Source organism: Vigna radiata, chromosome 7, assembly GCF_000741045.1.
Source record: "Vigna radiata var. radiata cultivar VC1973A chromosome 7, Vradiata_ver6, whole genome shotgun sequence".
Classification (NCBI taxonomy): domain Eukaryota; kingdom Viridiplantae; phylum Streptophyta; class Magnoliopsida; order Fabales; family Fabaceae; genus Vigna; species Vigna radiata.
The window spans coordinates 38,006,141-38,021,248 of NC_028357.1; the positions used below are offsets into that span (position 1 = coordinate 38,006,141).

At 28.6% G+C, this 15,108-nt stretch overlaps 3 protein-coding genes across 11 annotated transcripts in view; 2 read left to right on the top strand and 1 right to left on the bottom strand.

Moving 5' to 3' along the window:
- The first annotated feature begins 6 nt into the window (after positions 1-6).
- LOC106766970 (NAC domain-containing protein 73) lies at positions 7-3,043 on the top strand. Of its 2 annotated transcripts, none has more exons than XM_014651772.2 (4): positions 7-153; positions 280-515; positions 652-841; positions 2,253-3,043. In XM_014651772.2, the coding sequence occupies exons 2-4, from the start codon at positions 354-356 to the stop codon at positions 2,849-2,851; spliced, it is 951 nt and encodes a 316-aa protein (XP_014507258.1). In that variant the 5' UTR covers positions 7-153; positions 280-353; the 3' UTR covers positions 2,852-3,043. The 2 variants fall into 2 exon arrangements, with proteins under 2 accessions (XP_014507258.1, XP_014507257.1); XM_014651771.2 differs by having other exon boundaries at positions 7-189; positions 2,253-3,042.
- A 2,357-nt stretch (positions 3,044-5,400) lies between these two features.
- On the top strand, positions 5,401-6,393 carry LOC106766406. The gene has a single exon (XM_014651135.1). It carries the CDS (start codon positions 5,401-5,403, stop codon positions 6,391-6,393), a length of 993 nt encoding a protein of 330 aa, XP_014506621.1.
- Positions 6,394-12,454: 6,061 nt separating this feature from the next.
- The window catches only part of LOC106768127, a 61,848-nt gene continuing 59,194 nt past the window's right edge, over positions 12,455-15,108 (bottom strand). For all 8 annotated transcript variants that reach the window (XM_014653088.2, XM_014653087.2, XM_022783600.1 and 5 more), the window contains 2 exons: positions 13,618-13,687; positions 12,455-13,470 (listed from right to left, as the gene is read on the bottom strand). In XM_014653088.2, the coding sequence (XP_014508574.1) occupies positions 12,767-13,470; positions 13,618-13,687 (774 nt within the window). In that variant the 3' untranslated portion in view covers positions 12,455-12,766. The remainder of the gene's footprint in view (positions 13,471-13,617; positions 13,688-15,108) is intronic.

Sequence of the window (15,108 nt, forward strand, 5' to 3'; positions counted from 1 at the left end):
CCCCCCCCCCTCTCTCTCTCTCTCTGAAGAAGTTGGTAGAGTGCAAACAGTTTGGAAAACCAAACCTAGCTCAATTATACATAGAGAATACATGTAGGAGAAGCAAAAGTGGGATACCGATAGAATTGATTTTCTCCCTAGCAAAAACAAGAGGTGAATCGGGAAAAACTTGTCTGGAAAGAGACAAGGGTATATGAGCTTTATCTTTTCCTTTTTGTGTTGCTCATTCTCTGCTATTCTTTTTGTGTTTACTTTTTCTTTCTTGGTTTATATTATTAGGGAGCTGATTTGTAAGGAGGTGTGAAGGAAATCAAGGATCTGTTTTTGGATATATGGGCATATAGGAGAAAGAGATGACATGGTGCAATGACTCAGATGAGGAGAGGGGAATTGAACTGGTTGCGCCCACTATTACTCCTGCAACTAACAACACTCTTGTTACTGACACAAAACAAACCGAAAATCGCACCATAACTTGCCCCTCATGTGGCCATAACATTGAATTCCAAGATCAGGTACTGAAGAGAATTTTTGATTTTATAAAACCTTGCCTATTTTGTTTTTGTTGAAGAAAACTTGCCTTTGTTTATGCTTCAAACTTTAATTTATTGTTATTTTTAATGTCTTTGGGCTGCATATATGAATCAATAGACAGGAATCAATGACTTGCCGGGGTTACCATCTGGTGTGAAATTTGATCCGAATGACCAAGAGATATTAGAGCATTTGGAAGCAAAGGTACTTTCTGATGTTCCCAAGCTCCATCCCCTCATTGATGAGTTCATACCAACGCTTGAAGGGGAGAACGGGATCTGTTACACACACCCAGAAAAGCTTCCAGGTGTTTGATATTTTTATTTTGCTTTCAACTTTTTTTTTTATTAATTTTGCCGTCTGTTTGTTCTAGTTATAAGCTTTCATTTAGTTTTTTCCTCTATCATATCTATAGTAATTTCCCTAATTTTTTCTCATCTCATCATCTCTATCTTCTTTTCACCATAATCTACCATAAAATAGGGTAAAAGCTTACAATTTTTCGGATGGTTTGTGGTTACGGTTACGATCGAATTCATTTGTGATTCCTCGTAACCAATAAATACGGTTAAAGTAACTCCAAAAGCCTTGATATACGCGGTTGCCTACGGTTTCAAACCACGGTGTAGAGGTTTGATGCATATTTAATGTTGTTTTATCATTCATGAAACAAGGTTCTACTGTTGAAAATAAGTTTGCTAGAAAAAGAAGAAGCTTAGGTTAGTGGAGAAAGCACGTTAATTCGTTTATACTCTCTACTAATTATGCAGAAATTCTCTTATTATTTTTGAAATTCTATGCTTGTCATGGAAGATATTCTAAAAGTAATATATATATATAGGAGGCTATTTTCGTGAAAATTAGGGGCGAAAATGAACAGATACCCTTGAATTAGATACTTTACCAGTCGACTAAAAAACTATTTCTGGCTTTGCTTTTCTTGAATTTATAACGTAGCAATACAAAATTTCACTCTTTAGGATGTGTCAGTCATTTTTCTTCGAAGAAATCGAGAACAAATGGGAGGAGTAAACCAAATCTGTAAACCAACTTCTTCAAGTATGTCACAAGGAAAAATAATTTATTTGTGTTGTCAATGACTACCAAACTCAATGGTGGCATCTCATCTTACATTACCCAAGTGGCATAAGTGAATGTATATATTCTTCTCTTAAATTCAATACTTCTAGAAAAAAAAAAATGCTAGCAATTGATACCCTCATTGATGTTTCTTTCCAACGTATTCTTTATTTATTGGGTGAGTTTCCATTAGGCTTATACCAGATAAATAAATAGATAATAAGACCTATTTGGAACTGATTAAATGTAACTAACACCCTTTAATTTCTTATTGTTAATTTTTAATGCTAGAGTGTACTTTTTTAGCTTTTCTTATCTTCACCAAAAAGCCATATTATATGTTCTTAATCTAAAGATTGCAATCCCCATGCATTATATATGCTCATGCACGTGGAAGAACGATTATGGGATTGGTAAAACCACCTTTTCTTACACTCACAACGAGTCTATTACGTACTCTCTCCATTATGTTGTCCTTAATTACCTTATCTTTCCCTATTGATATATCCTCAAATTAAATTGTAAGGTTGTTTTGCGTTCCTGGTTTATATTTGTTTATGTTTTGTCGTTATGCATAAATCTCATATACGTGCAAATACAAGATAAATGAAACATATACATTCATTGAAGAGTTGCAGGTGTAAGCAAAGATGGACAGATCCGGCACTTCTTTCATAGGCCGTCGAAAGCATACACAACCGGAACAAGGAAGAGAAGAAAGGTTCACACTGATGAAGAGGGAAGCGAGACAAGGTGGCACAAAACAGGAAAAACCAGACCAGTTTTTGTTGGAGGTGCTGTGAAGGGTTTCAAGAAAATACTGGTCCTGTACACCAACTACGGGAGGCAAAAGAAGCCGGAGAAGACGAACTGGGTGATGCATCAGTACCATCTTGGCAGCAACGAAGAAGAGAAAGATGGAGAATTAGTGGTTTCAAAGGTGTTCTACCAAACACAGCCTCGACAATGTGGTACTTCGATCATAAAGCAGGATCTGTACGATGAAGAAAGATTGACTAACCAGGGTGTTGTCGATGATGATAATATAGTACCCAGAAGTGCAACTCTAATGGAATACTACAACAATACTTCTTTCATAAATTATGAGCATGTGGGTGGTCGCAATAATAGGGAAACTTCACCTCAACTTATTCCAAATTTGGTTATGCAAGGTGATAGCTCTTCTTTCATTCGCTTAGCAATGGATGCCACCAAAGCCAGGCTGAACACAAAATAGCTTTCTCAGAAACTTTCTTGCTAGATAATATAATTGATATGTTGATGCTTTTTTATTATATATAATGTATTTATTCTATACATATTTGGAGAAGGATAAACCATTTGACCCTGGTTTGACTCTTGTTTTACTATAAGTTTAATGTACAGGTAATTAAACTTGTAAATCGTTCAATTGTATTTTTCTGTGTCAAACTATTACTGTTTTATAATGCTTTTAAACCTTTTTCTCCTCCTCTATTTCCAATAACTACTTAGGTTGATGGATATCAGTTAATATAATCTAAGTTCATTTTTCGTAATAATTTAAGTTTAAGTGTACGTCTTCCATTAGATATAAATAAGTTAGATTAAATATAAATGAAAAGATGACAACTTATTAATCACTTGTCTCAGTCTCAAAGTTTTTACAAAGAATGGGTCCAATATCTTATGTAATTGAAATTAAATTGAGATTAAATTGCAACCCTAACCTAGATTTCCTTTAAGTATTTCCACTTTTTGTACTCAACAACATTAGTCGAAATTTTCTTTGAGTATTAACACCACTCCTAATACTCAACAATCCTAGCTGAGATTTCGTTGAGTATTTCAACCACTCTGGTACTTAGGAATCATTGTAAAATTACTCACCTGAAACTGAGTACAATTATGAACATTTTAATTCTCTTCAGAACTCCAATCAAAGATTGTTTACAAGTAGATCATACTATATCTTTCTTTCGAAAGGAGAATGTGATTATAATACAAAACAATATAAATACTTGTAAAATACAAAACAATCTAAACACTTGTAGGTATTATCTCTCTTCTCTTACAATAGTAAACAATACAAAAATGATGTTTGAGAAGATTTTTTTTTCTCTTTTTGTATTCTCTTCTCTCTGTTTTTTTTCTTTTTCTATTGTTTTAATTATGATTCTTATTGGTTGATATTAATATGATGCAACGGTTTTTTCAAGTTACGTTTGTGTTTACGATGAGTTTATTTTATCTGAATTTTATTTCAAATTCAATTCGTAAAAATTGTTGACAAAAATTTTCACAGTTCAAATTCTTCTTTAAATAAAGTATTATCTTTTATTTTGAATAATTATTTTTGCGTTTGAGATTTCAATTTTATTGCATTAATTGAATCATGCTCCATCAATCAAATTCTAAAAATGGTGCTTTATACTATACATTATATTATATGCTATCAAATATAGAAATAATATATTTATAATATTATTAATATAACACACACCTATATATATATATATATATATATATATATATATATATATATATATATATATATAAACAAAAGTTATTATAAAAAAGTGTTCGTGATTTGTTTAAAAAATGTAGATTCTTCAATTAACGTTTTCTTTTTTATATATTCGACATTTATTTTACCGCTCAAAAGTTTACATCTGGATTCATTATTAAGTTTTATTATTGTCATGAAAATATTTATAAATATGATAAAAATATTACTTAATATTATGTCCGTTAAAATAGGAAACACTACTAAATTCAAATTAACCTGATTTTAATTTTATTTTAAAATTAATATATTGAATATTTTTATTTTTTTATCTTTTAACCTTATGAAATATTTCAATTCAATTAAATTTTCTAAGATCGATTTCATATATTTAAAAGGTATTGTAACAAGAACAAAATATTTTATTAGTATGCAAAATGTGTAAAACTATTTGAGGAAAAACTGATAAATACATTTTATTTTAATGGAGATTGATCTTTAACAATAAATAAATATTTGAAGATTAAATCTTACTATTTAATTAAATTTATTTCAATTATAATTGTAAATTTTTTAACTTTTACTATTTATATATTTTATTATTTATTGTTATTATTTTATTTGTAAGGGGTTGATAACCACGTATTAATTTATTATTATTATTATTATTATTATTGTTTTTATTTTATTAATGATGTGTTTATAACATTATTTTTATTTATTTATAGTTATTATTTATCTAGTGAATAACAAAATGAAAACAGAAAAATATAAACAATTCTTTTATATACAAATGCTTAACTAAGAGAAAATATACCAAGATTTCACATAAAATATTATTGGAGATATAAAAAATTTACGTACACATTAAGTGAATATTTAAATTTAAATAGATTGAAGATAAAAGATTAGAGATATTATATATATATATATATATATATATATATATATATATATATATATATATATATTATTAAAATTTAAATGGGTTAGAGATAAAAGATTAGAGATATTAAAAATAAACAAAATTGTTATATAAATAAAATTTTCAAGTGTGAAATTTGTATTTTTTTTTTGCTCTCTCCATTCTTCTTTTGTGTGATAAGATAATTCTCTTCACAATGAGTTTGTCTTATGACAATTTCTTCGAAATATTTTCTAGATTACCTGCAAAAGCCATATACAAATTCATGCCTACATGCACGTTACTTTCAAAGTTTCCAAAAGAAACTTATTTTGCATTCAAGCAATTTCAACATGCATTTTTAAGGGATGACACTTGTTTTTTCATTCAGCCAGAAATGCCAATTGATGCAATTCAATGGTGCAATCTTCCAGTTGAATTTCACCCATTGCCTGGAGAAGAATCATCATCAGGGGTGTCTAAAAATGTTGTAGCATATTTTTCCAAGAGCATCAAGATTTTATGTTCAAGCAATGGCTTGGTTCTTTGTTCTGTTGCAAGTGAGAATGGAATAAGCTTTTTTATCATCAACCCAACAACACAATCTTGCTCGCCTATTCCAACTCATGAGCACCTTCAAAATAAGAGTTGTTATGATCATAAGATTGGTTTTGTATGTGAATCTGATGGTAATATTATGATATATCACTTTATCGATAATTTAGATGAGTGGTGTTCAGATTTTGACTGCAAAGTGTATAAGGAGGGAGTGTGGAAAGAAAGAGAGAGATTTTTCACTGGTAGTAGAAATTTAAGATTTGATATGTCTGTGCATCACAAAGGAGTTATTCACGTGATATCAGATTGTTCTCCTTACTTAACAAGAAACAATCCTTATTTCAGACCCTACATTGTGTCATACAATTTTGAGGATGGTAAATCAAGACTGTTGAGGGTGCCCAAAGAAGCAAGAAAGGGTTCTCATGACAAAAGCTGTGAAATGAGAATTTTCAAATGGGGAAAAGTGACTGATTCAGATCAATCTCTTTGCTTGGTGAGATTGAGAAAGGGAGTATTTACTGTATGGGTTTTGACAAAGTATGAAACAAGTTTGTGGAAAAAGATTTTGAAGATAAGAGTGAGGGCAATGGGACTTTCGGAGAATGATCTTTCTCAAGTAGCAGTAAAAAGTTTTATAGTATTAAATGGAGAACTTTTGGTGTTTGCTACGCAAAACAAGGTTTACGTATATAGTTTGAGCGATAAAAGAATTCGTAACTTTTGGAATCATGAGTCTGAGTTCAACATTTTGCGTTTCATTCCTTACAAGGATACCTTGGGCAGGTTTGATATTGGAACCAAAATTTTACCTTTACCTATACATGTGTAATATTTTAAATTTTTTTTCTCATTAATGATTTCACTTGGTTAATTTGTATAACATTTTTTTGTAATATTAATTCAAATTGTATTGTTATAATATTTTTTAAGGAGTTCAATTTTATATACTCCTTTAATTTTGATTCTTAATTGTGGATGTTGATATGATGCAATGTATTTTTTTTTTCTATGTTACGTTTGTGTTTATGATAACTTATGAATATATTTTATCATAATTTTATTTCAAATTCAATCCGTAAAAGTTGTTGACCAAAATTTTCAAAGTTTACATTGTTCTTTCGATAAAATGTTATTATCTTTTGTTTTGCATACATCTTTTTTTTTTTTCTCGTTTCAAATTTCAATTTTATTGCATTAATTGCATTGCGCTACATCGATCAAATTCTAAAAATGGATCTAAATAAGTCTGAAAATACTGTATTATATGGATTATATTACATGCTATATCAATAATGTATTTGTAATATTATTAATAAGATTGTTTATATATATATATAATTATTTTTTATTTTGTAAGCTTTCTTTGATAAATATTAGTAATAATTATAATAAACAAAATTATTGTGAATATATATTTATCTTAACAAAAGTTATTATAAAATTTTTTCACAATCTACTTAAAAAATATGGATTCAAACATGTAGTGCTCAACGCCAGATTTGTTCTTTTAGCTTAGTGTAGAGTAGGATTTTAGCTTCTTTATATATATGTTGCTTCAAAAACTTTAGTTTTGCACTTGTAGATTAGTGTAATAGAACTATCATTAGCGTAAGATCTTGTATATATATTTTGGTAAGTAATGTTTGCATAACTGTAATAATATTTTATTTTATATGCTCTCTTTTAAGTTTATTGTTCTCCTATTATTGGATATATAATGCTTTCATAATAGTGTTAATACTATTGAAGTAGATGTTATATGTTGATTATTAAGTTTTATTTTTGTCATGAAAATAATTATAAATATAATAAAAATATTATTTAATATTTTGTCCATTAAAATAGGAACACTACTAAAATCAAATTAAGATGAAATTTACTTTAAATTAATATAATGAATATCTTGAATTTATTATCTTTTAACATGAAATATTTCAATTCAAATAAATTTTCTAAAAGTGATTTAATATTTAAATTTTAAAACATATTGTAACAAAAAAAAAAAATTGATTTGTATGCAAAATGTGAAACTATTTGAGGAAAAATTGACAAATACATTTTATTTAGTGGAGATGGAACTTTAATTATAAATAAGACTTATTATTATTATTAATAGGAAAATATTTGAAGATTAAATCTTATGATTTAATTAATTTTATTTCAATTAATATTTTTTACAATTTTTTCGTTTGAAATTTCAATTTTATTGTATTAATTGCATTGCGCTACATCAATCAAATTCTAAAAATGGATCTTACTGAAAATACTGTATAATATAGATTATGTTACATGCTAACAACAATATAAATAATATATTTGTAACATTATTAATGAGATTGCCTAAATATATATACAATTATATATATATATATACATATATATATATATATATATATATATATATATATATATATATATATATATATATATATAATTGTATATATTTATTTTTTATTTTGTAAGCTTTCCTTGATAAACTTAGTAATGATAATAATAAACAAAATTATTGTGAATATATATTTATCTTAACATAAGTTATTATAAAAAATGTTCACGATTTATTTAAAAAATATGGATTCTTCGGTTAATTTTATTTTAATTTATTTTCAACATTTATTTTACAGCTCAAAAGTTTACATCTTGGTTGATTATTAAGTTTTATTTTTGTCAAGAAAATAATTACAAATATGAAAAAAATATTACTTAATATTATGTCCATTAAAATAGGAAACACTACTAGATTCAAATTAACGTGATTTTAATTTTATTTTAAAATTAATATATTGAATATTTTTATTTTTTTATCTTTTAATATTTCAATTCAATTAAATTTTCTAAGAGTGATTTCATATATTTAAAACGTATTGTAACAAGAACAAATTATTTATTAGTATGCAAAATGTGTATTCGAGGAAAAACTGACAAATACATTTGATTGGAGATTGAACTTTAATTATAAATAAATATTTGAAGATTAAATCTTACGATTTAATTAAATTGATTTCAATTATAATTGTACAATTTTTTAACTTTTATTATTTATATATTTTATAATTTATTATTATTATTTTATTTGTAAGGGGTTGATAACCACGTATTACTTATTATTATTATTGTTTTTATTTTATTAAAGATGTGTTTATAACATTATTTTTATTTATTTATAGTTATTATTTATCTAGTGAATAACAAAATAAAAACAGAAAAATATAAACAATTCTTTTATATACAAATGCTTAACTAAGAGAAAATATACCAAGATTTCACATAAAATATTTTGGACATATAAAAAATTTACGTACCCATTAAGTAAATATTTAAATTTAAATAGATTGAAGATAAAAGATTAGAGATATTATATATATATATATATATATATATATATATATATATGTATATATATATTATTAAAATTTAAATTGGTTAGAGATAAAAGATTAGTGATATTAAAAATAAACAAAATTGTTATATAAGTAAAATTTTCAAGTGTGACATTTGTATTTTTCTTTCTCTCTCTATTCTTCTTCTGTGTGATAAGATAATTCCTTTTACAATGAGTTTGTTTGTTTCATGACAACTTCTTCGACATATTTTCTAAATTACCTGTATGCACGTTACTTTCAAAGTTTCCAAAAGAAACTTATTTTGCATTCAAGCAATTTTAACATATAATCTTAAGGGATGACATTTGCTTTTTCCATTCAGTGGTAAATACTCATTAATGCAACTCAATGGTATAATCTTTCAGTTGAATTTCACTGTTTGTGGATCATTATTATGAGTTTCTAAAAATGTTTTACATATTTTTTCAAGAGAAATAGGATATTTTGATATAGAATTTTTGACAATATTTCGATACAGCACACATGTTATTTTCTTACTGTTTTATTATTTATTTGTTATTGTGTTGACATATTGTAAACTCAATGAGAAAATAACATGTGTGTTGTATCAAAATGTTGTTAAAAAATTTGTATTATCATATCATTGTCCTTCTCCAAGAGTATCAAGATTTTATATTCAAGCAATGGCTTGGTTATTTGTTTTGTGGTTAGTGAGAATGAAGTAAACACAATCTTGCTTACCTATTCTAACTTTTGTGCACCTTCAAAATAACAGTTTTCATGATCATAAGATAGGTTTTGTGTGTGATTATGATGATAATTTTATGATACATCACTTTATTGATAATTTAGTTGAGTGATCTCGTGTATAGGAAGGAGTGTGGAAAGTAAAAGAAAGATTTTTCAGTGGTGGTATAAGAATGTTGGAAAATAATCCTTCTCAAATAGATTTAAGATGTGTTTTATAGTATTAAATGGAGAACTTTTGGTGTTTGCTACGGAGAACAAAGCTTACATATATGGTTTGAGTGATAACATGATTCATAAATTTTGAAATTAGGAGTCTAACTTCTATTTTTTGCACTTTACTCCTTGTATGAATGCCTTATGCATGCACGTGATATTGGAATAAAAAATTCATCTCTACCTATACATGTGTAATTTTAATTTTGTTTTCTCATTAACAATTTCACTTTGCTAATTTGTAATTTTATTTCAAATTATAATTATAATTTGTGCTAAGGAGTTCAATTTTGTAGTGCTATCAAAACGGATCATTCGGTTCGACCCACCACAGGTTGGCCACTTAATGGGTCAAGCCAACCCGACTCATTTATTAGCGAGCCGAAAAAATTCGAACCTGACTCGACCCACCACGGATTGGTGTGTTAAATAGGTTGGCCCACTAGCTCACTTAACTTTTTTTTCATCCTTTTTTTTTCCAGGATTCTTATAATAGGTTACTTTGATTAATCAAATTGAAACAATAATAATTAGACCAATTGTTATATAAAAAGGTTTTACATAGACCGAATAAAGGTTTGAGTTGTAATGTTTTTTGTTTCATTGAATAATAATTAATTTCATTTTATTGAAAAAAATAAAAAAAATAGATAGGTTGGTGAGCTAATCCGGCTTCCCATGAGTTCAATCCGAGTGAATCAGGTTCTTAGTGAGCCAGGTCAAAATTGGCTTGCATCAAGATTTTATATTTTTTTTCAACCCAACTCGGCTTTGATAGACCAAGTTAGCTAACAAGTTTCAATACATTTTAACAACACTACAATTTTGTATAACTTCTATTGTTTTAATTTTTATTCTTATTGATTCATATCGATATGATGTAACGTTTTTTTTTCAATGTTATGTTTATGTTTAGGATAATTCATGAATATATTTTATGTGAATTTTATTTCAACGTTTAAATTGTTGACAAAAATATTCAAAGTTCACATTCTTTTTTAAAGTATTATATTTTATTTTGAATATATCTTTTTTTTTAATTTCAATTTTATTGCATTGCATCACTCTCCATTTATCAAGTTCTAAAAATGGATGTTCATGTACAAATTATTCTGAAAATACTATGTACTATATAGGTTTAAACCCTTTATTCGTCCTTATTTTTGGGACGTTTTCTCAATTTCATCCCCTTTTATTAAAACTCCCAATTTGGTCCTCAAAAGAGCCAATTTCAATCAAATTGACCCTTTCTGTTAAAAAAAGTTAATACAAACTGATACAGGTCCAAATCATGTTATGTTATTCCAAACTATAATTTTATTAAACATAATACAAACTGATACAGGGCAAACTTAATACATCTTCATTAAACATCTGGAAATTATACAACTAAAACCCAAACACAACTAACTTATCAAGCCCTACCCATCAACATTGCAATGATAAGGATGTTCAGTGCACATACAACACTAAAAGCCCCAACCAAAATTTTCATCCAACTTTGAACACCCATCACAACTGTCTGCACAGAAGCTATCTTCTTATCCCTTTCATTTTCAAAACTCTTCACCAACCTCTCATCATTTGCTTCCAACACCTCACAGCTAACACTTTCTTCAATTCCCCAATCAGTGCACCATCTGAAGTAGTTGCATCCACCATTTTCACTTCCAACCTTATACTTAGGGCAACCCCAAAACTTTTTGCCTCAATTCTTAACAGTTTTCGCATTCCTCAAGAGACTACTTTCTCCACAATGGCATATGATCGAACCATCATTCTTGTTCCAGCCTCCATCTCCACGAGAGCTGACAGAGCGCAAATGCTTTCTTCCACACTCATTGCAAGTGGATGACGAGCAAGAATGACCCATGGACATTTTTTCTTCTTCAACTATCGCACTTCCCTCTTTTGAAAATTCACAAGCTCCCAATCTTTATCAACAACGAACACAGAACAATCCTCTCACATTTTTTGTTTCTTCAACTTTCGCACTTCCCCCTTTCGAAACCCCAGTTCCTCTCAACTTAATGAAAAATCCAATATCAATCCCATATGAACTTCATTTTAAGCTGTCCAAAAACTATTTTAAATTGAAATTTTTGTAAAAAGCCATGTTTCATCAGATCAATGACACGTTTCATGACTACAAAGCCACATGTGCATACGTTAACACCTCATTCACTGTGCTGTCCAAATACTTGACGATGTTAACTTTTTTTAACGAGAAGGATCAATTTGATTGAAATTAACTCTTTTGAAGACCAAATTGAGAGTTTTAATAAAAGGAAGATGAAATTGGAAAAACGCCCCAAAAATAGGGACGAATAAAGGGTTTAAACCTATGTTATATGGTATAAATAATAAAAGTAATATATTCATAATATTATTAGTAACATTGTTTATACATATAATTATTGTTTATTTTGTAAGGTTTACTGGATAAATATTAGTAATATAACAAACACAATTAGTATGAATATATATTTATCTTAACTTTAAAAAGTTGCGTCAATAACTACCAACATGTGATCACAATCGTCACAACAGTCAATAGTAGCTTAGCACAAATCTTACACAAGAAAAATCAAAACAATAATATTTATGCAATTGTTGGTAATATTAACATCGTCGAACAAAATGGCAACGACAAAATATACACAATTATTTTCTATACAAATGCTTTGATTTTCTACATTAAAATTTACCTCTCTCCTAACCTAAAACCGTAAGAGCCGCAAAGAAATGTATACATCTTTGAAATGCGATATGTAAGTGCTTATCTTATTTCCTCCCCAAAGCCAGAAAGCTTGGTGATTCCAATTTATAGAGGCATGCCAATCTAGATTTGGTAGAAACTATATTTCCATAATACAAACATAACTAAACTTAAACCTATTTCATTCTAGCACGATGGAGAATTCGCCCACAGTCCCATGCTTTACCTTTCTCTTTTTCGATAGCAGACAATAAAATCTGTAACAAATTGGCTGCATCTTCCTTAGTTGCCAGTTCCAAGTTTGTCTGAGGAAATGGAAGATGAGTGGCATATTGGTTCCAACGAACGGATCTTGTTCTGCCACCACTACCTCCCTTGGGAGAATGCTGATTTTGCCTCAATAAGGACTCTGGTCTGCTACCAACTATGTGTACAACCTCTTCACTACTGTCCACATGTATTATATTCTCCAATCCAATCTCCCATTCAATTATCCACTCCAAATCAACAGGGACGCCACAAAATTCAGGCTTGCCTAAGTTTATCAAACTTGCACTGAAAACAATCAGTACAAATCTTTCTGTTAAGACAACAAATTTACCAGCTTCTTTAAGGCCTTTGCAATGCACTAACTTCTCATCTTTAAACTTCAAACCATCATCAGCTTCCACAAGGACGGATGTTCCAACTGCTTCTTCCCACGAATAAGGTTTTAGTGGATATTCATGGCACAGTGGCCTTCGAAGCCGAACCCTGTAGTGTTGAGCTCTTAATTGACTGGGTTTACTTCGGTTTCTAATACTGAGAGCAGTTTTTCCCGTTACTTCAAGTATACTAGCTGCAGGTTTAGCCACAAGTCCTGTAATCCCTAATGCAACTCCTTCAATAGAAAAAGAAGAAAAAGAAAACACGGTCAGTTGCCAAGGACAGAGAATATTCCATCTCAAGCAACAATTGCTACCGGCAATTCTTAATGTTACTTGAAATGTTTAAGGAAAATGTAAACAACTCATTCAAATTGATTCACCAGAGAGGACACCAGGAAGACCATGCCTCTCAGCTCCTGTTACAGGAAACTGGAGAAGACCAGTGAGTCCCTATCAAAAACATAGGTGAGCAGAAACAACATCAATAATAAAATCTTATAAAAAAATATTTCAGATAAAGAACATTAAGAACAATAACAACAAGAAGAGTACGTGGTAAACAGGAATAGGTATAGTGGTGGAAATGCAGAATATCAAAATTGCACAGGCAGAAGATGAAACGTATAACAAGTGTCACTCACAGTTTCTTACATTAAGTTAAATTGTTAATACATATAATTTGTATTGTACGGTTACTCAACCCTCCAAACCCAGAGTTTTTAGATGGTATAATAAGTTACACTAAAGAACTTTGTTACATTTATCGAGTCATCGAAACAGTAACCAAATTATCTACAATCATATCTAGTTTCATGTTAGAAATATCCAGTTCTGAACATAAGAAAATGTATCAAAAATTTCATGTCAACAAGAAATATAGCCAAATTGCAAAAGTTAAACTAGAGATATAACCAAATTACAAAATATAAGTAGTTACAGACATTACTTTAGAGACCAGCTTTGTAAGATTTAAGTTAAGCCTACTCAATCACAAAGAGTATGTAATTCACAAGAGATGGTGGTTAGGATAAGCACCACACTAAAAATAAAATGGCTCTTGCTAGTAGCTGATAAAAGGCTTTAGTTTTATTGTTTCTCCATTTCAATTATAATATGAACATTTCAAATTCAATTTTGGCAAAGTGATATCAAGCTCATATTTTTTGTTTATAATTTTGGACTTTTCTAAAGGGAAATAGGTGTATTTGAGTTTTTTCTTCAAATTTTATTCAAGTTCGATATTAGAGAAATTGCATATTGGTTTCTTCCCACTTTTTATACTAAAGATGGTAGTGATATTGATCACTGTTGCTTGTCATCGCAACTATGTTGACACCACAAACACCATAAATCATTTGAAGCACAGCAAAATATTATAGAAGAAAAAAAATACAGAAAAAAAAAGAAGGGGACCAAAGCAAAAATTCATTATGAAACAAACCTATAACAATGTAGAGCAAATCAATCTCTGAAAATCCTCTATTAAGAAATCCAGAAACATAATCCCACCAAATCCAAGATATGCTTTTACATTTTAGCCTTTCATAGGAATCCACTTAGTCTTGCTTGATATTAGCCTTTCATTTTATTTTAAATGGACTCTTTAGATTAGTTAGATAATGGCTGCAGTTCATTCTTTCATAGGAAATCCTTAATATATCTCTTCTGCAAAATTCTCTCTCTTTCCTCTTCGTAATAGGTATTTAATAACTATTTTGAGTGGTACGAAAATGAAAATCATCCTTACTCACCAATGGACAGAAAACAAAAATTTACCTTCACGAAAGATCATACTTTTATATATATATATATATATATATATATATATATATATATATATATATATATATATATATATATATATATATATA